Source organism: Elephas maximus, chromosome 11 (assembly GCF_024166365.1).
Source record: "Elephas maximus indicus isolate mEleMax1 chromosome 11, mEleMax1 primary haplotype, whole genome shotgun sequence".
NCBI lineage: Eukaryota > Metazoa > Chordata > Mammalia > Proboscidea > Elephantidae > Elephas > Elephas maximus.
The window spans coordinates 99,288,876-99,313,039 of NC_064829.1; the positions used below are offsets into that span (position 1 = coordinate 99,288,876).

General features: G+C 50.2%; 2 protein-coding genes across 6 annotated transcripts in view; one reads left to right on the plus strand and one right to left on the minus strand.

Annotated features, from left to right (window-relative positions):
• Positions 1-15,978, minus strand: part of PLEKHA4 (pleckstrin homology domain containing A4) — a 34,474-nt gene extending 18,496 nt beyond the window's left edge. For 4 of the 5 annotated variants that reach the window (XM_049900643.1, XM_049900640.1, XM_049900641.1 and 1 more), the window contains exons 1-13: positions 15,552-15,978; positions 15,015-15,192; positions 13,173-13,280; positions 11,544-11,616; positions 11,333-11,433; positions 11,052-11,161; positions 9,922-10,137; positions 9,035-9,326; positions 6,822-6,896; positions 5,709-5,756; positions 5,497-5,577; positions 4,978-5,127; positions 3,617-3,715 (exon numbers count right to left, since the gene is read on the minus strand). In XM_049900643.1, the coding sequence (XP_049756600.1) occupies positions 3,617-3,715; positions 4,978-5,127; positions 5,497-5,577; positions 5,709-5,756; positions 6,822-6,896; positions 9,035-9,326; positions 9,922-10,137; positions 11,052-11,161; positions 11,333-11,433; positions 11,544-11,616; positions 13,173-13,280; positions 15,015-15,098 (1,437 nt within the window). In that variant the 5' untranslated portion in view covers positions 15,099-15,192; positions 15,552-15,978. The remainder of the gene's footprint in view (positions 1-3,616; positions 3,716-4,977; positions 5,128-5,496; positions 5,578-5,708; positions 5,757-6,821; positions 6,897-9,034; positions 9,327-9,921; positions 10,138-11,051; positions 11,162-11,332; positions 11,434-11,543; positions 11,617-13,172; positions 13,281-15,014; positions 15,193-15,551) is intronic. The other variant, XM_049900642.1, reaches the window with a different exon arrangement.
• A 1,401-nt stretch (positions 15,979-17,379) lies between these two features.
• On the plus strand, positions 17,380-21,090 carry PPP1R15A (protein phosphatase 1 regulatory subunit 15A). Its single transcript, XM_049900645.1, has 3 exons — positions 17,380-17,769; positions 18,521-20,224; positions 20,623-21,090. Exons 2-3 carry the CDS (start codon positions 18,530-18,532, stop codon positions 20,995-20,997), a joined length of 2,070 nt encoding a protein of 689 aa, XP_049756602.1. The 5' UTR covers positions 17,380-17,769; positions 18,521-18,529; the 3' UTR covers positions 20,998-21,090.
• Positions 21,091-24,164: the final 3,074 nt, after the last annotated feature.

The following is a 24,164-nucleotide window of genomic DNA, read 5'->3' on the forward strand; positions in this document are numbered from 1 at the left end:
TATGTAAACCTACATGTGACAGACTGATTGGAATGGTAAATGTTCACTTGAAGCTTAATAAAAATTTTAAAAAATTAAAAAAAAAAGGTCAGCGGAGCAGGGGCGGGGGTCTGGGGAACATGGTTTGAGGGGACTTCTAAGTCAATTGGCAAAATAATTCTATTATGAAAACATTCTGCATCCCACTTTGAAATGTGGCGTCTGGGGTCCTAAATGCTAACAAGCGGCCATCTAAGATGCATCAATTAGTCTCAACCCACCTGGAGCAAAGGAAAATGAAGAACACCAAGGTCACACGACAACTAAGAACCCATGAGACAGAAAGGGCCACATGAACCAGAGACCTACATCATCCTGAGACCAGAAGAACTAGTTGGTGCCCGGCCACAATCGATGACTGCCCTGTCAGGGAGCACAACAGAGAACTCCTGAGGGAGCAGGAGATCAGTGGGATGCAGACCCCAAATTCTCATAAAAAGACCATACTTAATGGTCTGACTGCGACTAGAGGAATCCCGGCGGCAATGTTCCCCAGACCTTCTGTTGGCACAGGACAGGAACCATCCCCAAAGACAACTCATCAGACATGAAAGGGACTGGTCAGCGGCGGGGAGAGAGATGCTGATGAAGAGTGAGCTCATTAAATCAGGTGGACACTGGAGAGTGTGTTGGCAACTCTTGACTGGAGGGGGGATGGGAAGATAGAGAGAGAGGGAAGAGGGCAAAATTGGCACGAAACGAGAGACTGAAAGGGCTGACTCAATAGTGGGAGAGCAAGTGGGAGAAGGGAGTAAGATGTATGTAAACTTACATGTGACAGACTGATTGGATTTGTAAATGTTCACTTGAAGCTTAATAGAAGTTAATTAAAAAAAAAAAAAAACAGAAACCAACAAATGCTGGAGAAGCTGTGGCGAGATTGGAACTCTCATACACTGTTAGTGGGAGTGTAAAATGTTACAACCACTATGGAAAACAATATGGCACTTCCTCAAAAAAGAGAAATACCACATGATCCATCAATCCCACTCCCAGAGAAATAAGAGCTGTGACATGACTAGACATATACACACACATGTTCACTACAGCATTATTTACAATAGCAAAAAAGATGGAAACAACCTAAGTGCTCATCAGCGGATAAATGAATAAACAAACTGTGGTACATACACAAAATGGAATACTACGCAACATTAAAGAATAATGACAAATCCGTAAAACATCTCACAACATGGATGAACCTGGAGGACATTATGCTGAGTGAAATAAGTCAATCACAAAAAGACAAATATTGTATGAGACCACTATTATAAAAAGTCAAGGAAAGATTTCCAAACAGACAGAAACGTTCTTTGATGGTTACCAGGAATGGAGGGTGTAGATGGAAAAGTACTAACTAGATAGTAGACACGTACTAACTTTGGTGAAAGGAGAGTTAATATACAATATGAGGGAAGTCAGCACGATATAAGGTAAAGGAAGACACAGAAAGGTATGCAAGAGGAAAAGGCAACACCAGTAAATAGTAATACAATCCTGCAACAACAGTAATAACAAACAATAATGTACGAGTAGATACATGGGTAGCTATGTAAGCTGAACACTGGTGGCGTATGGAAGTACACCCACATATGTATATATCTGTACATGCTGCAAATATACCCATGTATGCAATACTGCACGCAGGGGACACGGTCATGAAAACTTCTTAGCCATAACCGTACTCCTCCTGGGACTGAGATACTGGGCTTGACAGGCTAGGGACCATTGTCTCAGGGGACATGCAGGTCGATTGGTATATCATAATCCATACAGACAATGTTCTACATCCTGCCTTGGTGAGTAGCGACTGGGGTCTTAAAAGCTTGCAAGGGGCGATCTAAGACACAACAATTAGTCCCTTCCAGCCTGGAGCAAAGAAGAGTCAAGAAAACCAAAGCCTCAAGGAAACAATTAATCCAAAGGACTAATGGACCACAGGAACCCCAGCCTCCACTATCCTGAGACCAGAAGAACTAGATGGTGTCCAGCTACCACCACCGACCGCTTCGACTGGGACCACAATAGTAGGTTATGGACAGAGTGGCAGAGAAATGGAGAAAAAAAATTTCAAACGCACAAATAACAGGCTTATTAGACTAATAAGACCAGGCTTATTAGTCTAATAGAGACTGGTAGAACCCCCAACATTATGGCTCTTAGACAGCCTCAAACATGGAATTGAAATCACTCCTAGAGATCACATTATAGCCATACAATAGACAGAGTGATAAAGGAAAAATAATATCAATGAGGAATGTACACCTCAGACCAATCAACTATATGAGACCTAAAGCACAGCATTTTCCCAAAAATAAATTTCGGAAGGACGTAAGAGCAGGAAAACTGGGTGAATGGACATGGGGAACCCAGGGAGGAAGAGGGGAAAGTGCTGACACATTCAAGGGTTTGCTACCAATGTCACGGAACAAATTGTGTATAAATTGTTGACTGGGAAACTAATTTGCTCTGTAAAATTTCACCTAAACAACAATCAAATGTTCAAAAACAGTAAGAATTAAAGCAGGATTAGAGTTAAGGGATGGAATTTAGGATGAAGTGAGAGGGGCTTAGAGTGAAAGAGGTGGGGATGGGTTTAATACTAGAAGTCAAAAATTTTTTTTTTTAATTAAAGATATATGGTTTAGACTTGGAGCCCTGGTGTTGCAATGGTTAAGCACTTGGCTGCCAACCAAAAGGTTGGCTGTTCAAACCCACCCAGCGGCTCTGTGGGAGAAAGATCTGAAGATCAGCTCCAGTAAAGATTACAGCCTAGATTCCTAAGGTTCACCCTTCAGCCATAGACAGGCCCATAAAACAAAACGAGACTAAATGGGCACACCAGTCCAGAGGCAAGGATGAGAAGGGCAGGAAGGGACAGGAAAGCTGGTAATAAGGAACTCAAGATCGAGAAGGAGAGATTATCGACATGCCATGGGGTTGGCAACAAATGTCACAAAACAACATGTGTACTAATTGTTTAATGAGAAGCTAATGTGTTCTATAAACCTTCATCTAAACTACAGTAAAAAAAGATTACAGCCTAGAAAACCCCATGGGGCAGTCCTACTCTGTCATATGGGGTTGCTACATGTTGAAAACCCACTTGATGGCACCTAACAACATGGTTTAGAACCTGATTGCTAAATTTAGAATGAAGAAGCTAGTCTGAGTGGAAGAGGTGGGGCTTACACTTAAGGAGTGGGGCTTGAGCAAAGGGGAGGGCTTTAGAACTGGAAGCCCCAGAGGAAAAGTTTAACAGCAATGGTCAAGATGCAGAAGAGCAAAAGACGAACTCGCAGGATGAGGACAGCATTGAGGGCTGGAGTTTTGACCCTAAAGGCAAAGCTTCAAAATAAGAGATTTAGGACCTGAGCAGGGCGTGGTTCAGAACATTAAAGCAGAGCTTTAAATGAAGGCTGGGGTCTTCACTACAAAAAGGGGCTTAGAGCAAAAGGACAGCAAGGAGGGCTTTGGGATAAAGTGGGAAGAGCTTCAGTTCTGCGTGAAGAGCTTGAATGCTTGAAGGGGAACCTGGAGTGGAGGCTGGGCTCGGAGCCCTGGGGCAGGGATGTACCTGGGGAGAGCCAAGGTGCAGCAGGTACTCCAGAGTCTCTCGCAAGGTGCCCAGCTCCTGCTCCAGGCCGCTGTACGTGTCCCGAACCCGCTCCCGCTCCTCAGGCCCCGGAAAAGAGGAGACACCAGTTTAGCATCCCACCCACCAAATCCTTCCCCACTCCATCTTTTCCCAGCCGCGGAGGGGAGGGGAGGCCTGGTCCCTGGAGCCCTCAGGGTACTGAACTACAATTCCCGTGAGCCTCTTTGCTCTGACTCCTGGGAACCCTGGAAGTAGATGTTGACCCTGCAATTCCACTGAGCTGTCAGTGTAGACGGAAACGCTGGTGGCCTAGTGGTTAAGTGCTACAGCTGCTAACCCAAGGGTTGGCAGTTCAAATCTGCCAGGCGCTCCTTGGAAGCTCTACAGGGTAGTTCTACTCTGTCCTATAGGGTCACTATGAGTCGGAATTGACTCGACGGCACTGGGTTTGGTTTTTGGTTTTGGTCAGTGTAGACAACAAAACCCCATTGCCATGGAATTGATTCTGACTCACAGTGACCCTACAGGACAGAGTAGACTGCCCCATCAGGTTTCCAAGGCTATAAATCTTTACAGAAGCTGACAGCTACATCTTTCTCCCAAGGAGCTGCTGGTGGGTTCCAACAGCCAACCTTTTGGTTAGCAACCGAGCTCTTAACCACTGTGCCACCAGGGCTCCCCAGTTTACACAGGAAGTATCTAAGGCCCAAACCAAAAACCAAACCCATTGCTGTTGAGTCAATTCTGACTCATACCGACCCTGTAGGACAGAGTAGAGCTGCCCCCATAGGGTTTCCAAGGAGTGACTGGTGGATTCAAAATGCTGACCTTTAGATTAGCAGTTGAGCTCTTAACCACTATGTCACCAGGGTTCCTCTAAGGCCCAGAGGGGTTAAGTAACTTTTCTAAGGTCACACAGCTACTATGAGTGCAGGCTAAGATTCAAAACCAAAAACCAAACCCGTTGCCATTAAGTCCATTCCGACTCATAGCAACCCCATAGGACAGAGCAGAACTCCCCCCCATAGAGCTTCCAAGGAACACCTGGTGGATTCAAACTGCCAACCTTTTTGGTTAGCAGCCGTAACGCTTAATCACTACGCCACCAGGGTTTCCAGATTCAAAACCAGGAAGCCCATATCAAAATTACCCTCTTAAACTGCTAAACTAATACGTTTCTTGGCTGCTTGCCCCTTGATGGTCAAGATCACAGGTTTAAAATTTGCAGTGGAGGGAATAAAGAACTACCTTCCCATGAGCCCTTTGGGAAGGTCCCCTTCGATAAGAACCTGCTGAATCATGGGGCCTCCAGGGAATGCCTGGACCTTCCCAATGCTTACCTGAGCCAAGTGACAAAGAGTGGCCCTCACGCTAACCAGGCGGTCCTGCAGGAGGCGCTGGCGCCCCCAGGCCCTCCCAGGAGCCCCAGCCTCCCTGGTTGCTTGGCTTAACTGCTGCCGGGTCAGCTCCAGAGCAGCTTCTAGCTGCTCCTGCACCAAGAGAGAAGGTGGTTAGATTGCAGAAGCCAAACCCAGCCTCCTGGAAGAGAAAAAAGGCAGGCTTCCCATATCCTTGCCATCTGGGATGCTGCGGGATCAAAAATGGCCAAGGGCAGTCAGAGAGGCCAGAGGACTGATGGACTGATTTTCAAATGTTAAAATAACCGTGCATTCTTGTAATAAACCCAACTTGGTTGTGATGAATTGCTGGTGCTGGGTGATATTTAACACCAGTAGGTGTGGGGCTTAGAATCCTAGGAGGAGGATTAGAGCTAAGGGGGTGGGTCTTATCATAAAGCCCCTCCCCCTGTGATGAAGTGGGAGAGGCTTATAGAGGAAAGGGCAAGGCTAGGTCTGTACCTTCTCCTCCTGCCTCTGGTCTATCTCCTCCTGAAGTCTTCTTAGGAGCCGGTCCTGCCCACACAACTTGGTCAACAGAGTCTGCAGAAAGGAGACCAGGAGCTATTTATGGACCAGATCTTGCTCTTCTCCCGCCAGCGCTCCACCACCTCCCAGAACATTCTCTCCCCAACTCTGGGAACTCAGCAGGGGTTGGAATGGGGAGAACTTACATCCGTCTCCAAGCTTTGGTGGAAGGCTGAGTCCAGGGGGGGCCCCGGCTGAGAAGAGGGGGAAAAGTCAGGGTCATGTGGAACAGACAGGTCTTTATTGTAGCTCAGGGCTGAGCCAAGCCCTATCTCTATAGACAAACACCCCTCTTCTCTTTATTACCTTCATTACAAGCACTTGGAAACCTCAGTTGTCAATTGGCTAGGAAGTGATTTCTAAACTAAAGGTTTGCAGTAGTGCGTCTACAAGCTAAGGAACACCAAGGATTGCCAGGAACCACCAGAAGCTAGGAAGAGGCAAAGAAAAGATCTTCACCTGGAGCCTTCAGAGAGAGTGTGCCCCTGCCAACACCTTGATTTCAGACTGTTAGCCCCCAGAACAGTGAGAGAATAAATTTCTGTTGTTTTAAGTCACCCAGTTTGTGCTACATTGTTACAGCAGCCACAGGAAACTAATACATGTCCTATCAACCTACACGTCCTATCAACCTAACCAAACCTATTGCCGTTGAGTCAATTCTGACTCACAGCAACCCTATAGGACAGAATATAACATCCCCACAGGGTTTCCAAGGAGCGCATGGTGGATTTGAACTGCCGACCTTTTGGTTAGCAGCTGTAACACTTAGCCACTACACCACCACATGTCCTATCACCCCTGTCTTATTACAGGCATTTCCAAAGGGCAGAGACAGGCAGAGATGAGGCCCAGGTCCTCACAGGTCTTATTGCCAGGAAAGGCCCTGCACTTGCAACCTGGAAACTCTTTAGCAACTACCCAACCCGTCAACCAACTAAACATTACAGTCATTTTGACTCATGGAGACCCCATGTGTGTCAGAGTAGAACTGTGCTCTAAACAGTATTCGACGTTTGATTTTCCAGAAGTAAATCAGCAGGCCTTTCTTCCAAGGTGCCTATGGGTGGACTTGAACAACCAACCTTTCACTTAGCAGTGAGTGGGTTAACTGTTTGTAACACCCAGGGACTCTGAGCATCTACCCAGGAACCTTGAAATATCTAGTCTGCTCCAGGCACTAGTATTCATAGCCAGGAGATCACATTCCCCACCGCAAAGCAAGCATGGGAAGGGGCTCCGGTACCCAGTGTACCTACCAATGAAACCATGGAGGCCCGGGTTCCAAGGGGCCTTGGGGGGAGCTGGAGATATGTGGAGGAGCCAGAGGGGACCTGGGAAGAATATTAAAATAGAGAAGTTTAGACATTCCCGTATCTTAGTGAGAAATATTGGAGTCCATGGGTGGTGCAAACTATTAATGCACTCAGCTGCTAACTGAAAGGTTGGAGGCTCAAGTCCACCCAGAGACTCTTCAAAAGAAAGCCCTGGTGATCTGCTTCCAAAAACTCAGCCATTGAAAACCCAATGGTACGCAGTTCTACTCTGACACCCATGGGGTTGCCATGAGATGGAGTTGGGTCGATGGCATCTGGTTTAGTAACAAATATTAGAATGGATGTGTCAAGAGCTGAAGTGCCTGAGTAGACTTTTTCAGGTTTAGACTGGGCCCCTACAACTTCCTCAACTACCCCCTTTCCAGCTATGTGCCAGCATGGGGACATTAGTAAGTAGACCAGCCCAACAAAACAGCCCCACGGATGGTAATCGGCTACCATTACTGAACATTTTGATCAAAGATGCTTTAAAAGAATCCTGGTCAAAAGAAGAAAAACACAGATCAGAATTTCAAATTCTCATGGAATCCAGACTTTCTGGAGCCATGGAGGCTGGATGAATCCCTGAAACTTTTGCCCAGAGATAATCTTTAAACCTTAAACCAAAAATATCCCCTGAAAGCCTTCTGAAAACCAAACAATTGCTTAGCCTAACTAGTAAAAGAGTGTCTGCTTTGATTGAGCATTGAGCTCTTTTTTGATCTATCTGCATAGCATCAAAGGAGCCCTGGTGGTGCAGTGGTTAAGTGCTCAGCGGCTAACCAGTGAGACTGGTGGTTTGAACCCATCAGCCACCTATGGGAGAAAGATTTGGCAGTCTGCTTCCCTAAAGACTACAGCCTTGGAAACCTATGGGACAATTCTACTTTCTCCTATAGGGTCACTATGACTCAGAATCGACTCGATGGCAATGAGTTTGGTTTTGGATACGAGATCAAACTGACAACAGCAACTTGAAAGATTAGGTAGGGAACTTAGGGGACAGAGAACTTATGTTAATGCAGGAGGAACAATTCAGAAAAGGAGGGTGAGAATGGTTGCACAAATTCGAAGAATGTAATCAACGTCACGGAATTGTACATGTAGAAATTGTTGATTTGGTGGACGTTCTGCTGTGTATATTCTCAATATCAACAAAAATAACAAACTATTAAAAAAAAAAAAGCCCCACGGGCTTCTGTTAATGATGATGTAAAAATTTTGGAAACAGATAGTGGTGCGGTGATGATTTCAAAACGTAACAAACATAATCAATGTCATTAAATTGTACATGTAATAAAATGTTGAAATTGAAAATGTTTTATTACATATATATTTATACCAGTTGATGTCAAGTCTATTCTGACTCATCTCAACCCCATGTGTCTCTATGGAAACAGGTTTTTCAATGGCTAATTTATTGGAAGTAGATTGCCAGTCCTTTCTTCTGACCATATTTATTTCCTACAGTTAAAACAAACAGCCCCAATGCTAAGGGAGTCACAATCCACTCGCACATTTATGGCTAGCTGTGGGTTTTCTGGACGACAATCTTCTGATGCTCAGAGAAAAACAGCAGGTAACCAAGTTGGGAAGCTAGATTGAGGACACAAAACCAAAAAAAAAAAAAAAAAAAAACCTTTTGCAGTCAAGTCAATTCTGACTCATAGCGACCCTATAAGACATAGTAGAACTGCCCATAGGATTTCCAAAGAGCAGCTGGTGGATTCCAACTACTGACATTTTGGTTAGCAGCGGTAGCTCTTAACCACTGCAAGGCAGATGGAATCCACTTTCTCCCACCCCAGTCTCAAAGGAGAGTATTCCAGACTACAATCCCCACGATGCTTTAAGGGGCAATAGCCAGAGACTAGCTGGAAAGACTACCCTGATGCCTGATGGGAGATAGAGTCCATCTACCCCCCCACCCACGCACACATACACACACACACACACACACACCCCTGAGCCTAGCTGTTGTGATTTTTCTGGACTTTTGGTTAGCAGACCTAGCTCTTAACCCTTATGCCATCAGGCTTTCCCTATTCTGAACTACAATCCCCATAATGCTCAGGGGGCAATGGCCTGGAGATCAGTCTACAAAGTCAACCCCAGGGACACATGGGAGATGTAGTCCCTGTTCCCTTCTCCCTTACCTCTCTGTTGACCTGTGTTCTGGGCTCCTGACTCCAGTGCTGGGGGCTCCTGGGGCGCCTGCCTGCCCCAGCCTCAGAAGGGGGTCCTCGGCGGGGAGTGGGGGGCCGGGAGAGGGTCCGACGCTGGGGCCCCCAATCCAGGGGAGGCCGGACATCGATGCGACTCAAGGGGGTATGGGGACGGGCAAGGGGTTCTGCGTCTCCTGAGGAGAGAGGGGGTCGGCGCACAGGAGCAGAACGGGGCCGCGGGAGGCTCAGAGGTGAAGGAGGGCGAGAGAGGGGTGTGAACAGGCTGTGGGGTGGAGAGAATAAGGAAACTGAATGAACTAGAGCCCACTCACCCCCTAGTATCCCCCAAGTCAGCCTCAAAGGTGTATCTTTTAGAAAGACGCTTTCTTCAGTGTGCCTCACCGTCCCGCTGGAGTAGAACCCTCTTTTATTCACCGCCCTCCCCCCCCGCCCCCGCTTGCCGTGGAGTCGATTCCGACTCATAGCGACCCTACAGGACAGAATAGAACTGCACCATAGGATTTCCAAGGAGCGGCTGGTAGATTCCAACTGCCGAGCTTTTACTTAGCAGCCACGTTCCTAACCACTGCGGCACCAGGGCTATATTTTATTCACCAGACCCCGGCTATTTCCCCTCTATAACATTTAATTCTTATAACTTCTCCCCAGCAGGCTCACAAGAACCTTGTGGGTCAGAGCAGCACATACACTAACTCTAGAGCTAAGCCACGCCCCCTAATCTGTCCCAGGGGCTTTCTTTCCAACAGACCCCGCCCTTCATATAAGCCACGCCCCCTGCGTCGGATTTCCTCCGCCCCCCCCCACCAAAGTTCAGTGCTTTAGAGCCTTTTCTCTCCAGGCTCCCAGATGCCACTCACTCTGGACTCCTCGCCCTCTGAATCCGGGGTCCAGGCTGGAAGTCTGCTGTGGGGCTTGGAGTGAGCAGCCTGGATCCGCCTCGCCTTCCAGAGAGCCGCGCCACCTCCGGGGATTCTGGACTGCGTCCCTCTTCCCTTCTGCTCATCTCCGGGGGACCGCCGGGGCCGCCAGGGCCCTCCCCAGGCTGGGGACGTGCGGGTGACCTGGGCCGCCCACTAGCAAGTAGGTACAGAAAAAGTCATTACCCCTTTGAACAGTACCAAAACCAAAACCAAACCCAGTGCCGTCGAGTCGATTCCGACTCATAGTGACCCTATAAGACAGGGTAGAACTGCCCCATAGAGTTTCCAATGAGTGCCCGGCGGATTCGAACTGCCAACCCTTTGGTTAGCAGCCGTTGCACTTAACCACTACGCCACCGTATAACAGCCCTTATTCTCTGTTCACAGATGATGACACAGGGACCTGCCTAGAGGGGAGGTGGTGCACTCAATCATGACCCTATTTTGCAGATAGGGAACGGAGGCTTGAGGATGGAAGTGATTTCTGCAGGGCTATAAAAAAAAAAAAAAAAGGCTCTAAAGCACTGAACTTTGGTGGGGGGGTGCGGAGGAAATCCGACGCAGGGGGCGTGGCTTATAAAGTCCATCTCAAGGTCGCTGGACCCATTGCCCCGGATTCTGAGATAGAATGAGCCAGGGAGTCCGGGTCTCCAGCCTGAAGATTGAGGCAGGTCGGGACAGAACCTGAGAACCGGCCTGAAGTCCACAGGAGTTTTACCTGAGACAGTTTAGGCATCAGGGGGCGGAGACTTCTGAAGTACCCAATCAGAAAGTGTGGAATACTGATAAACGGTTGCGTGGGGCGGAGCCAAGACTGTCTATCCGATTCCCTGATTAAAGGGTCAGCTGTGGTGGGCGGAGCTTAGAAGGGGCAGAAGTTTTCTGATTGGAGGAGTTGAAGTCCCCCCCAGAGGCGGGGCCAGAAAGGCAGCATCGCCTTAGCTAGAAGACTGGTGATTGGACGCTCTTTTCAAGGGGCAGGGCCTCCAGGGGGAGGAGTTGGGAATAATTAAGCGGACTCCGTATGGAGATATAGAAAAGGGGGCGTGGCCTGAGCCTATACTCACAAATCATCACCCTCTGCGCGGGAGGCGCGGCCCAGCGCCCGGAGCCAGCCTCGCAGGTCCTCTAGTGTGTCAGCCGCCAGGACGTAAGTTCTCATGCCCGGGTGCTCCGCCTGCGGGAAGAGAGGCCTGGGGATCCGGACTCTCGGGCCCTCTACAAAGGATGCCAGGGGCCCTGGTCAAGACCTCTTATCTTCACTAATGGGAGTTCCTGTGGTTCCTCCTCCACAGACCTCCCATCAAGCCTCCAGTGCCTCGTGTCCATAGGGGACAGAGGGACTCACGGTGAAGGTGAAGCGCCGCCCTCGGGGGGTTCCCGGCCCATCTGGCCTGATACTGTAGCTGGGGAGTAGGACGCTGCCCAGGACACTCTCCTCTCGGCTGTCTGCAAAAGGGGAGGTGGGGCCAGGGATCATCCAGGGATCAGGAGGTAAAAGACTAGAGGCGAGGGTGGAAGAGGTCCCCCCATCACTCCATGCCAGCCAGGGCACTGACCCTTGTAATAGAAGAGGCAATGGCCAGAGAGGACGAACCAGCGGCGTTTCCAGAGCCGGAGTCCGGCGCTGTCCTGGGGAGAGAAAGCGGGAGCAGAGGCCTGAGCAGAGGAGAAAGAAAAGAGGAGATGGCGACAGTGACATCTAGGGACAAAGGTCGAGAGAGAGAGCAGAGACCCAGAAAGAGAGGGTGACAGAGACCCAGGTGGGGCAAAGACCCAGAGAGAGAGGGACAGAGATCCAGAGAGACAGGAATAAGGACTAAGAAAGAGAGGGGACAGAGAGCCAGAAAGAGGGGGACAGAGACTCAGAAAGAAGGGAGTGACTGAGATCATGTTTGATGCAATAGATTAGGATAATGAGCAGGACGACCAGTGTGTTGTGGTGATAATTTAAATTTCCAGCAAGTTCCCAGATAATGATGATGCTGGTCCAGGGTCCCCATTTTGAGAACCACTATCCTAAATGGAAACCCTGATGGCATAGCAGCTAAGAGCTATGGCTGTTAACCAAAAAGGTCGGCAGTTCAAATTCACAGGGCATTCCTTGAAAACCTTTTGGGGCAGTTCTACTCTGTCCCGTATAGTGGCTATGAGTTGGAATTCACTCGACAGCAACGGGTTTGGTTTTTTGGTTTGGTATCCTAGGTGATAAGGTCCCTACCACCCCTCCTACCTCTCTCCCTCAGGCTCACTGGAAACACCAAACTTTTTTGCCTGTTGTAGGGCCTTTAGCTTTCTGAGTCCCTCTGCCACAGGTCTTAGCATGAAGGACTCCTTCTTGTCTCTCAGTTCTTAGCTCAAATGTCATCTCCCCAAAGAGGGCTTCCAGGAACAACAATCAAGCATAGCCCTCATCCCCTGGCCGCTTTTGATCACAATCCCCCGTGTCATTTCCTCACAGCACTCACTACCAAACCCAAACCCGCTGCCATCGAGTTGATCCCGACTCATAGCGACCCTATAGGTCAGAGTAGAACTGCCTCATAGCGACCCTATAGGTCAGAGTAGAACTGCCCCATATTTTTTAAATCTTTACAGAAGCAGACTGCCACATCCTTCTCCTGCAGAGCGGCTGGCGGTTCGAATCACTGACCTTTCGGTTAGCAGCTGAGCTCTTAATCACTGTGCCACCAGGGCTCCTGACAGCACTCACTACAATCTGAAATTATCACGTCTGTTATTTATTTACTAATTTATCATCTGCCTCCATCCCACTGACGTCTTGAATATGAAACAGAAGCTTGTTTGTGTTATTTGGTGGTGTGTCCCCTATACAGAAGACTGGTGATTGGATGCCTCCCTCGTGGAGGGTGATGATTGGCGGGTATAGATCCAGGGCAGGCCTCTTCCCTGTATCCCCATTCGGAGTCTGCCTAATTGTTCCCAACTCCTCCCCCTGGAGGCCCTGCCCCCTACCGCGCGTTGTGAGCCTTCAAGAGATAGCTATTGAGTGAATGAATGAGTGACAATAAGGAGAAAGGCAGTGATTGCAAAAAGAAACACGTTTGGGGACTTGGAAGGAAAGAAAGAGAGAAAGAAGGTGCTACAGACAGCCAAGGACACAGCCTCTAGTGTCACCAAGCGTGTCCTGTCCCTTCTCCTGTGAAGTCCACTCCCCCGAGTTCTACCTGCTTATGAAGCCAGCCTCGGATGTGCACGGGGAGGTTGGGATCCCTTCGGAGAGCATTGTCCCTCTTCCCGAAAGTGTGGACCTTGCTGACTGCCCGGGTGGACTTCTAAGGAAGGAAAGGAGATAGAAGTGAGCCAGGCTTCGAGATGGGCCTCAGGTGGGACAAGGTGGCCATGAGCTTCACAAGCCCTTGCTAACCTTCCCTTGAGCCAGTGGTGGTTCAGTGGTAGAATTCTCCCCTTCTGTGCAGGAGACCCAGGCTCGATTCCCAGCCAATGCACCTTGTGCACAGCCGCCACCCGTCTGTCAGTGAAGGCTTGCGTGTCGCTATGATGTTGGACAGGCTTCCTCAGTGGCGATGCTGGGTGGGCTCTAGTTGCCAGCCTTTCTCTTGGTAGCTCAGGGTGTTAACCATTTGCACCACGCAGGGACTCCTCCAGGTAGGAGTTGCTGCTGTGGTGGTTAGTTGCCACTGAATGGATTCTGACTTGGCAACCCCATGTGACCCCAAGTCCTTGGTTGGTGCAAATGGTTTACATGACTACTAACTGAAAGGCTGGTGGTTTAAACCCACTCAGGGGCACCTCAAAAGACAGGCATGGCAATCTGCTTCCAAAAGGTCACAGCCACAAAAACCCTAGGGGGCAGTTCTACTCTGCACACGTGGGGTTACCAAGGGAGAGGGGACTCCAGATGCCTCCATCCTGCTCCTACTGAGCCACGTATCCTGATGCAACAGCTATCTCAAGCTCCACTGCCACATTGCCTCAAGGACGACACCCTTCCTTGGAGATAGTTGGGACCAAGGCCGGGATCTAATCTGTGGGCTAGGAGCTTGGGAAGCTGGAAATGTGTGAGGTGGATGGCAGGAGGATGAGGAAATGGGTGTCATTTCTGAATTTCTGGCTTGGGTGACAATTTGAGAGTCAAGTATCTAAGGCCTCATGGGACCTTATTGACAGAAAAGGGTCTGTCTTTTATTGGACTTTGTAACTGGGTAGATTCAATGGTTAAAGACGCGATAGAGAGTCCTCAGTCTTAATCGAGAGTAGCCACTGATTCTGAGTTCTTAGAGGGTCCTCAAACTCCTTGGGTGGCACAGTTTGTGCTTAGCTGCTAACCTAAAGGTTGGTGGTTCAAACCCACCGAGCAGTACCACAGGAGAAAGTCCTGGCAATTTGATTCCATAAAGACTGTTATTGTTGTTGTGTGCCATGGAGTCGATTTTTGACTCATAGCGACCGCATGTGACAGGGTAGAACTGCCCCACAGGGCTTTCTAGGCTTTAATCTTTATGGCAGCAGATCGACAGATCTTTCTCCTGCAGAGCTGCTGGATGGGTTCAAACCACACCTTTTGGTTAGCAGCCAAGTGGGTAACAGTTATGCCACCAGGGCTCCTTTCCGTAAAGATTACAGCCCAGAAAATCCTATGGAGCAGTTCTACTCTGTAACACATGGGGTCACCATGAGTCAGAATCAACTCCACAACAAGGGTTTGGGTTTTTTGTTTCTGTCTGTTTGGCTTAGAGGGGCCTCATGGCTGGGATGTGTCCTTATCTTAGCAGCCAAGGTCAAGCCCAGTCGTTACTCTGGCTTCAAATTAGGAAAATATTAGGGGTGGGGACAGAGCAGGGAGTGGCTCTGAATTCCTAGCTGTGGCTGGTGGGCAATTTGGGAACTTCCTAGGCCTGGCCAGCTCTGTTGTTAAGGATGTTAAGGATTCATTGCCCTTGGCAACAGGAGTCTGAGGGAGGGATGCAGAACAAGAGGGAGCGGCAGGAGGACAGGGCTGCCCCAGAGTCTTGCCCTCCTCCCCATGCCCACCAGGGAGCTCGCACCTTGGTACTCAGGCTGCTGAGTGAGGAGATGGTGGAGGCACTGCTGGCCAGGCTGAGGCTGCTCCGGGGTCTGCCCTCCTCCATCGAGGGCTGGGGGAGAGGAAGAAAGGGGCTGTGTCTCTGCAGCTGATCCAGTTGGGGACAGAGCCAGGGTCAGGGGCCTGGAGGTCAGAGAAGGCTGAGGAGAAAGAGTCTGTTGTCCGGGGACTGGGGGGCTGGGGGAGGCCCTGGCTCAGGACCACATACCAAGGGCAATGCCAAGAGAGGTGGGCGGTCTGGCAGCTGCTGGGGAGTGGGCAGCTGTTTGCAGCCCAGGACAAAGAATAGGGGCCTCTTTATTCCTGCCCCCCTTGGCTCTGGCCAGGAATTTGACCCTGTCTGTGCTAAGGAGCCCCACACTCCCTGCCCCCTTCTGGCTGCTCCAGGCTACCTGTCTCCTGCCCTCCCACGTGCACCCCCAAACCATCACCAAGCCAAACCCTGGGACACTGCAGATGTGCCTGCAGGCAGCCCTCCCAGCCCAGCCAGGGAACTTACCCAGCTCTGGGGTCCCAACGACAGGGGGCAAGAGGGTGGCGTGGGTGCTCAGGCACCCTAGTCACAAGATCCCCCCTTCTCAGTCTCCTCACTGCTCCCTCACACTCTGTGTCTCTGTCCCTCCTCTCTTATGGGCTCTCTCTCCTTCTCACACCCTCACTTTCTAGAACTCTCCCCAGTCTCACCTTCTGTCTCTCTCTCCAATCTTTGTCTCTTCCAGTCTCTCTCTCATTCTCTCCCCCCCGCCCCCCTCCCGTATCACTTTCTCACCCAATCTTTCTGTTTCTCTCTCCCTCACTCTCACTTCCTTAAGTCTGTATCTCTCTCTCTCTCTGTGGCCCTCCACGTCTGCTGTTCCTTTCCTCTCTCTTTCAGATTCTCCTCCTCACTTTCTCTCTCGACTACTCTTTCCTTTCTGTTGGTCTCTCCGTCTCTCTGCCAGCCACCCACGCTCTTGTCTCCCCTCCCAATCCCGGCTGTCCCCGCCCCTTCTGTCCTCCCCCCACAGCCTGACCCCTGGCTCAGCTACCCCCACAGATGAAAGGAGGGGCTGCCCCTCGTCCCCCCCACTCCCGACTCCTGGGTCCCTGAGGGCCTGGAGTCTGGAGGGCCTGAGTCCCCTAAGGGCTGAAACTGGGATTCTGAAGAATTTAGAGGTAGGAGCTGGGACCTGGACTCCAAGGCCCCAGGGGGCTTGTTGTGGTCAGGGGCGTGGGCCATTGGTACCCTGAGAGGACAGGGCTTGAATCATGGAAGGGGCGGGGGATCAGATTCCTGGAGCCTTGGAGGGATTGAGGTTAGGGATCTAGACTCTTGGATGCTGAGACAATACAGGCTAGGAGTCAGGACTGCTGAGTTGTGAGTAGATCTCGGAGCCTGGAAGTGTGGCTTTGAGTTGATGGGGCAGAATGGTTTGTCCAGGTCCCTCAAGGAGGAGAGAGTAGCCCAGATTCCTGGATTCTGGCCAAGGCAGGGTCTAAGTGGCCAGTGTCAAATCTCTACCTCAGATCCAGGTGAGAATTCTGGTGTAGACTGAGGAGGACACTCTCAAGAGGGAGGTATGGTGGCTATATGTGGCTGGAGGGGCAAGATTACAGACCCGGTACCAGAGGAGTGCAGTCACTGGATAGTAGAAATCATTACGGCCTTGGCTGCTAACGGAAGGACAGGAGGTGCAAGTCCACCAGAGGTGCTCGTAAGAAAGGCCTGGTGATCTACTTTTTAAAATCAGCCATTGAAAACCCCAGGGAGCACAGTTTTTTTTTTTTTTTTTTGAAAACCCCAGGGAGCACAGTTTTGCTCTGACACACACAGGATCATCATGAGTCAGAGCTGACTCCAGGGCAACTGGTTTGGGTTATTTTTGAAGGGGAGGAGGGCTGGAGGACGGGGCCTGGAAGCCCCCTAACTCCCACGAGATCCAGTTGCCCTAACTCCCACGAGGTCCAGTTGGTGCCACCCAGCCAAAATTTCTGCTTGAGTGAACAAAGTTTGAAGCTAGCGAAATCCAGAAGAGGGACCTCTGCGAATGACTGGGAGCGAGTATGAAATTTCAACTTAGTATCCATTCTGGACTCTGCTAAGGGCTTGCTGTGTGACCACCCCCGAGCTCAGTTTCTTCATCTAGGAAATGGGAAGAGTAACGTCCTTCCGGACCAGGAAGGAAGCAGGCCGGATGTGAGGATGGGAGAATCTAAACCAAAACCTGATTAAATTGATGTGGGAAGGATTTTCCCAGGAAGTCTACCTCGAACAGAGGTTGAAAGTTTTCGCCTTTTACGCGTTTGATTGACAGCTTGCATGTTTGAGGGCGTGGCCACGCTCGGAAGCGCAGCGGTGACGCCACAAAACCCCGGAATCTCCGTGACCGTCACTTCCCTTTTTCCCTACCCACCCCTCGCGTCGACGCTCAGAAACCCCGCCTCTTATCCCAACGTCATCACGGCCGGATGCGATGGACTATAAAAGCCTTGTGGCAGTCGTCATCGCTCATTAGATCTAATCCCGAGGTGACTACTGATTTCATGCTCGACGCCGCTCGACCCCGCGGCCGCTTGTCGCCACAGCACTTAGGGTACCCCGTGATACTTTAGTCCCCGAGCCCGACGCCTGAGGGCGAGATGAACGCGCCGGACTCCCGAACCGCCCGGACCTACGATCGCTTCTGGCTGCGCGAACCTGCGCTCCTATCCCCTGGGTGACGCACAGTCCCAAGCTGGTGAGTGAGAGGTCTGTGTGCCTGGGTCCTTAGGGGGTGGGGGGACCAGACTCCTGCTTACTAACCAAGGAGAGGGCTCTGGGTTCCGAGGCAGGGGGGCCCGGGGCTGGGACTCCTGGTGCTGAGGAGGGGAGTCTGGTTGCCTGGACTTCCGGGTTTGGAGAGGGCAGGGGTGGGGCTGGACTCTGGGTCTCTGGAGGGAAGGCCAGGCTGGGGTCCTGGATTTAGGATGGAGATGGGATTGGAAGCCTGGACTCCTGGGTCTAAGGGAGGCGGGGTCTGGGAGCCAGACTTTTGGGTCCCTGATGAAGGAACCATCTGGGGGGTGGGAGTATCAGAATTTCTGAGTCTTCGAGGGAAGAGGATGATGAGGGCCTGGATATGTCAACCTTCAGGAGGTTGACAGAACTAGGGACTAGGACTTTTTCTGAGGAGAAGCAAGGAGAGGACCCTTACTCTTGGTTCTTGGGACTGGGACTTCTGGGTTTCAGGAAAGACGGGGCTGGGGGCTTGGACTCTTGGGCCTAAGGAAGGAGACTGGACCTAGCCAGGCTCCTGGGTATGGAGTGAGAAGGAACAAGGGAACCAAGGATCAGAGATGGGAGTGGCTGGGATCAGAAAGGAATTCAAGGCGGAGAGTCTCATGTTGCTATTTGTGTTATTTCCGTTGCTGTGACTCAGAGTCATGCCCTGATGCCATACCCTAAATGGCACCTAAATTTTATTTGTTTTTTTTCCTCCCTTTTCGCAGTCCAGACAGATGGCTCCAGGCCAAGTGCCCCCTCTGGCCACCCCCTGGAGGGATGCCCACCCCTTCTTCCTACTGTCTCCGCTGGTGGGCCTCCTTAGTCGGGCCTGGAGTCGCCTGAGGGGCCCAGGACCTCCAGAGCCCTGGTTGGTGGATGCAGTAACAGAAGAAGCTGCCCTTGATGGAGAAGCTAAGGCTTTTCTGACCTTCCACCATGCCACCTGGGGTGGGCACCCTCAAGGAGAGGCTGAAGACAGTAGAGCAGCTGAGGAGGATGGAGAAGCAGATGGGAGAGTCTGCCCTGGCCTCAAAGCAAACAGTTCTTTTCTGGATGCCTTAAATGATGATGACAAAGAATATGGTGAAGAAGAAGCAACTAATGTGGCTAGAGTGCAGGGAGGTGAATTTACATGTGGCCAGCCTGCTCCCTCACTCCCCAACCTTCTGATAAGAACCCTGCAAGACCCTCCTGGGGAGGAAGAGTCTGAGAAAGAGAAGGAAGCAGCTGAGGAAGGAGTTGCCAACAATACAGAAATGATCAAGGCCTTCTCTTATCCCCTATCACCCTGGGAGTGCTGCCCAGGGGTGGAAGAAAAAGACAAGGGTAGAGAAGCTGTAAAGAAAGAAGCTCTCAGGACCTCTACTGCTCCCTTATCTCCAGGCTCCAAGCCCAGTGCTTGGGTGTGTTGTCCAGGGGAGGGAGAGGAGGAGGAGACAGATGAAGAAGTTGTTCAAGCCACTGAAGAAGAAAGAAGAGCAAAGAAGAAAGAAGCCACGAAGACCTCCATTTCCCCCTCATGTTCAGGCTCCAACCCCAGGGCCTGGGAATATTGTTCGGGGGAGTCTAAGGAGGAGACGGATAAAAATGCAAAGGAAGCAGCTGAGAAAGAAGAAGCTGACCCTGAGTCACAGTCCTCCAGTCTAACCCCAAGGCCTCTGCTCAGGGCCTGGGAGTATCAGCCCAATAAGAAAACAGAAGAAGATGAAGAGGATGTTGAGGACAGCGTTTCAGGGGCAGCTAAGGAGGTGATAGAAGCTGAGGATCCCTTTCCCATCCTATCCACAAGTGCCTTCCTGAGGGCCTGGGTGTATCGGCCAGGAGAGGACACAGAGGAAGAAGATGATGAAGACAGTGATTCAGGAGCAGCTGAGGAGGAAGGAGAAGCTGAGGGTCCTTCCTCCATCCCATCCACAAGTGCCTTCCTGAGGACCTGGGTATATCAGCCAGGAGAGGATTCAGAGGAGGAAGGTGAGGACAGTGATTCAGGAGCAGCTGAGGAGGAAGGAGAAGCTGAGGGTCATTGCTGCATTCCGTCCACAAGTCCCTTCCTGAGGGCCTGGGTGTATCAGCCAGGAGAAGACACAGAGGAGGAGGAAGAATATGAGGATGAGGATGGAGTAGGTGATTCGGAAGCAGGTGAAGGAGCAACAGCTGACTCAGGGCCACATCCCTCCCTTCACACCCAAAGTGCTCTTCTCAGGACCTGGATTTATCGACCTGGAGAGGATACAGAGGAAGAGGGAGCTGCTGAGGAATGGGGAGAAGCTGAGCCCAGTCCATTCCGAGTGGCCATCTATTTACCTGGAGAGAAGCCACCCTCTCCCTGGCCTCTTCCTAGGCTGCCTCTCCGACTGCAAAGGCGGCTTAAGTCCTTAGAAACCCCAACCCAGAATCCGGATCTTGGGATTCCCCTAAAGGCCACAAAGGTGAGTACTGAGGGTGCAGATTCTTGAGGTTTAGGGAAGGGGGCGGTCTAGAATTCCTGGTCTGGGAGAGGAGGGGCTGGAGGCCCTGACTTCTGGGACCCCAGGGGGTTGCAGGGGGTTGCATGGGAAATCTGTTGGGTTTTGTTACCTATAACGCAATCCTTTGCAAGAAGCTGGGCTCCTGGGATTCCCGGGGGGAGGAGGGAGCAGTTGTGACTCATGTTAGCCCCTAGGGAACCACCTCTGTCATCAGTGATTCAGGTGGAAAATCCTGTGGCAGGCAGGTGACTAGCCAGATAGCATTTCTGTGTAACTAATTTTTGTTTCTTTCTTTCTGGTGTGGCTGTGTGCATTTTCTTTATCACTGTGTCTCCACGTGTCTGCTCGTCTGCCCCAAGGTGCACTTCTCAGAGAAAGTCTCTGTCCATTACCTGGCTGTCTGGGCGGGGCCGGCCCGGGCAGCCCGCCGGGGTCCCTGGGAACAGCTGGCCCGGGATCGCAGCCGATTTGCCCGCCGCATCGCTGGTGTCCAGGAGGAGCTAGAACCCTGCCTCACCCCTGCTGCCCGGGCCAGGGCTTGGGCACGCCTCGGGAACCCACCGTTTTCCCTGACACCCGTACCTGTCCCTACCCAGACCACGCCTTCCTCCTCCGTCCCTTCTACGTTCCCAGTCCCTGCCAGGCACCAGAGCCCCGCAGTGGCCACACCCGTTTCCGCCTCTGCGTGCTCATCCTTGTCTCCTTGTCTGAACCTCGGGGGGAGGCGTGGCTAAGACCACGTGGTTTGTGTGTTATTTATTTTTTTTAAGTGTTGGTTTATATAAAGAATAAAGCCTTTTGGTTTCTAAGGAGCAACGCCTCGGTGTGTCTGAACTGACAGTATCCACCACTCCTGGGTCCCCGAAATAGTTGGGAGGAAGAGTTAGAGCGAATGACGGTAGAGGATTAAAAACTACATTTCCCACCATCCCTCAAAATTGCCTCTTCCCTGTCCTGAAGGGCTTTTTGAAATAAGGGCTGGTGGGCTTTGTAGTTTTTCCTTAGCTTACTCCTAAATTTTATTAACCTCGAGACAATTATCTTCCCAAGGGGGTTGGGGACTGGACTAATGTGTTCTTAAAAAGAAAGAGTGAAGCTCAAGTTGTCTGCCTTCCTAGAGGGTCATCCCCCTACTGGGTTTTACATGTTGAATTCCTCAAGGCTTTTTTGTTTTGTTTTGTTTCTGCTGTTAACTGCCCTAGGGGCCACTCCGACTCATTGCAACCCCAAGCACAAGGAAACAAAACACTGCCCAGTCCTGTGCCATGCTCACGATGGGCTGTGGATCAGAACATGATCCATAGGGTTCTCATGAGCTGATTTTCAGAAAATCTTCAGGCCTTTCTTCCTAGTTTGTCTTAGCCTGGAAGCTCTGCTGAAACTTGTTTGACATCATAGCATCACACAAGGCTCCACTAACAGGTGCATGATGGCTGCACAGGAGGTGCATGGGCCAGGAATTGAATCCAGGTTTCCCGGCACTGACCCGCCAATGCCTCATCCTCAAGGCTGTCTGATTTCTGATTTCATATCTATAAGCCCAGTCTCCATAGTCTCAATATTTCTTATTTTTGAAATTTAGCTAGCAGTTATGCACGCCTTGTGGGATTGTGAGGGCCCCAAAGGAGTTAATATTTAGAGCAATGTCTGTCAAATAGCAAAGGCTATATAAATGTTAGCTAGTATTAATACAACAGTTAAGCACTCAGCTGTAAAAAGATGGGCAGTACTAACCCACCCGTGGGAGAAAGACCTGTCAATCTGCTTCCATGAAGTTTACAGCCTAGGAAACCCTATGGATCAGTTCTACTCTGTCAATGGGGTCACTATGCGTCAGAATCAACTAGCTGGCATTCAACAACAGCATTACATTTATTCTCGCACCCACACATGTCTTCAATTACCATTCGAGTTTACATTTCCAGCCTAGAATTCTCTGACCTTGTAAGATATATCTATGAATTCAAAGCAGGGGTGGGCCAAATGTCCTTTACCCTATCCAGCCTCCTATTTTGTCATTCTCTGACCTGTTAGGTTGTTAGTTGCCATCGAGTTGGCTCCAACTCATGGCAACCCTATGTATAACAGAACAAACAGTGCCCAGTTTTATGCCATTTTCATGGTCATTTGTATGCTAGAGTCCATTGTTGTGGCCTCAGTGTATTTTGAGAGGCTTCCAGCCTCCGGGGCTCATCTTCCAGCATCTACAAACAATATTCTTTTGTGATACATAGGATTTTCATAGGCTAATTTCCAGAAGCAGATCACCAGGCCTTTCTTCCTAGTCTGTCTTAGTCTGGAAACTTCACTGACACCTCTCCACCATGGGTGACCCAACTGGTATTTGAAATACTGGTGGTATAGCTTCCAGTACCATAGCAACAGGCAAGCCACCACAGTACAACAAACTGACAGACAAGTCATGGCCTGTTATATAAATAAGCCAAAAATGGCCATTGTGTGTTGGCCCATTTCTTCAGAACAGTCTTAGCCCATTAGTTCAAAAAGCCTGCTGGTGCCAAACTAAAAAGTGTACATATCCGATTGTTTTAAAAATAGCCCAAATGAGCTTATTTTTGGCCATTTAGAGCCTGCTTGTTTTATGTACCCCATGAAACCATGCCCAACAGGTGCTAGCCCTAGATAAGATACAACCCCGTTGCCTTTGAGTCGATTTTATAGTGACTTAAAAGGACAGAGAAGAACTGCCCCATAGGGTTCCCAAGGCTGTAAATTTTTTTTTAATTGTACTTTAGATGAAGGTTTGCAGAACAAACTAGCTTCTCATTAAACAATTAGCACACATATTGTTTTGTGACATTGGTTACCAACCCCATGACATGTTAACAATTTCTCCTTCTTGACCTTGAGCTCCCTATTATTAGATTTCTGTCCCCTCCTGCCTTCTAGTCCTTGCCCTCTGGCTGGTGTGCCCCCTTAGTTTCATTTTGTTTTATGGGCCTGTCTAATCTTTGGCTGAACGGTGAACCTCAGGAGTGACTTCATTACTGAGCTAAAACGGTATCCGGGGGCCATACCCTCAGGGTTTCTCCAGTCTCTGTTAGACCAAGTAAGTCTGGTCTTTTTTTGTGAGTTAGAATTTTGTTCTATATTTTTCTCCAGCTCTGTCTGGGACCCTCTATTGTGATCCCTGTCAGAACAGTCAGTGGTTGTAGCTGGGCACCATCGAGTTGTACTGGGCTCAGTCTGGTGGAGGCTGTGGTAGTTGTGGTCCATTATTCCTTTGGACTAATCTTTCCCTTGTGTCTTTGGTTTTCTTCATTCTTACTTCCTCCTGAAGGAGTGAGACCAGTGGAGTATCCTAGATGGCTGCTTACAAGCTTTTAAGACCCCAGACGCTACTCACCAAGGTAGAATGTAGAACATTTTTTTTATAAACTATTGCGTCAATCGAGCTAGATGTTCCCATGGTCCCCACAGTCCTCAGCTCAGTAATTTGGTCCCTCAGGGAGTTTGGATGTGACTGTGGAGCTTCCATGACCTTGACCAAGGCTGTGTATCTTTAGAGAAGCAGATCACCACATCTTTTTCCCACAGAGCGGCTGGTGGGTTCGAACCGCCGACCTTACAGTTAACCATTTTGGTTAACCATTGCCCCCCAGGGCTCCTTGCTGTAGTTATAAGGACCCCAAATGGCCGCTAGGGCCCAGATTCCCCACGTTGTTGCAGAGGGAGTCCTTCCTTCTGTCCTCTGAAGGGGGTGGTCCCTTGCCTTCTTCCCCCTCTGCTGGCTCCTAGAGGGGAACTGCCCCTGCATGCTGCTGTCAACGGGTCGACCCAATAAAGTTTGTTGTGCAACACTCCCATCTCACGGTCATTTTCCTTGGTTAGATCTGAACTTCCCCCAACTCTCTCACTTTCACAGTATCCTTTCATATCC

Coding starts and splice junctions, on each gene's coding strand:
- PPP1R15A (XM_049900645.1), top strand. CDS start 18,530: ATGGCTCCAGGCCAAGTGCCCCCTCTGGCCACCCCCTGGAGGGATGCC. Junction 20,225..20,622: donor TTCCCCTAAAGGCCACAAAG/GTGAGTACTGAG, acceptor GTCTGCCCCAAG/GTGCACTTCTCAGAGAAAGT.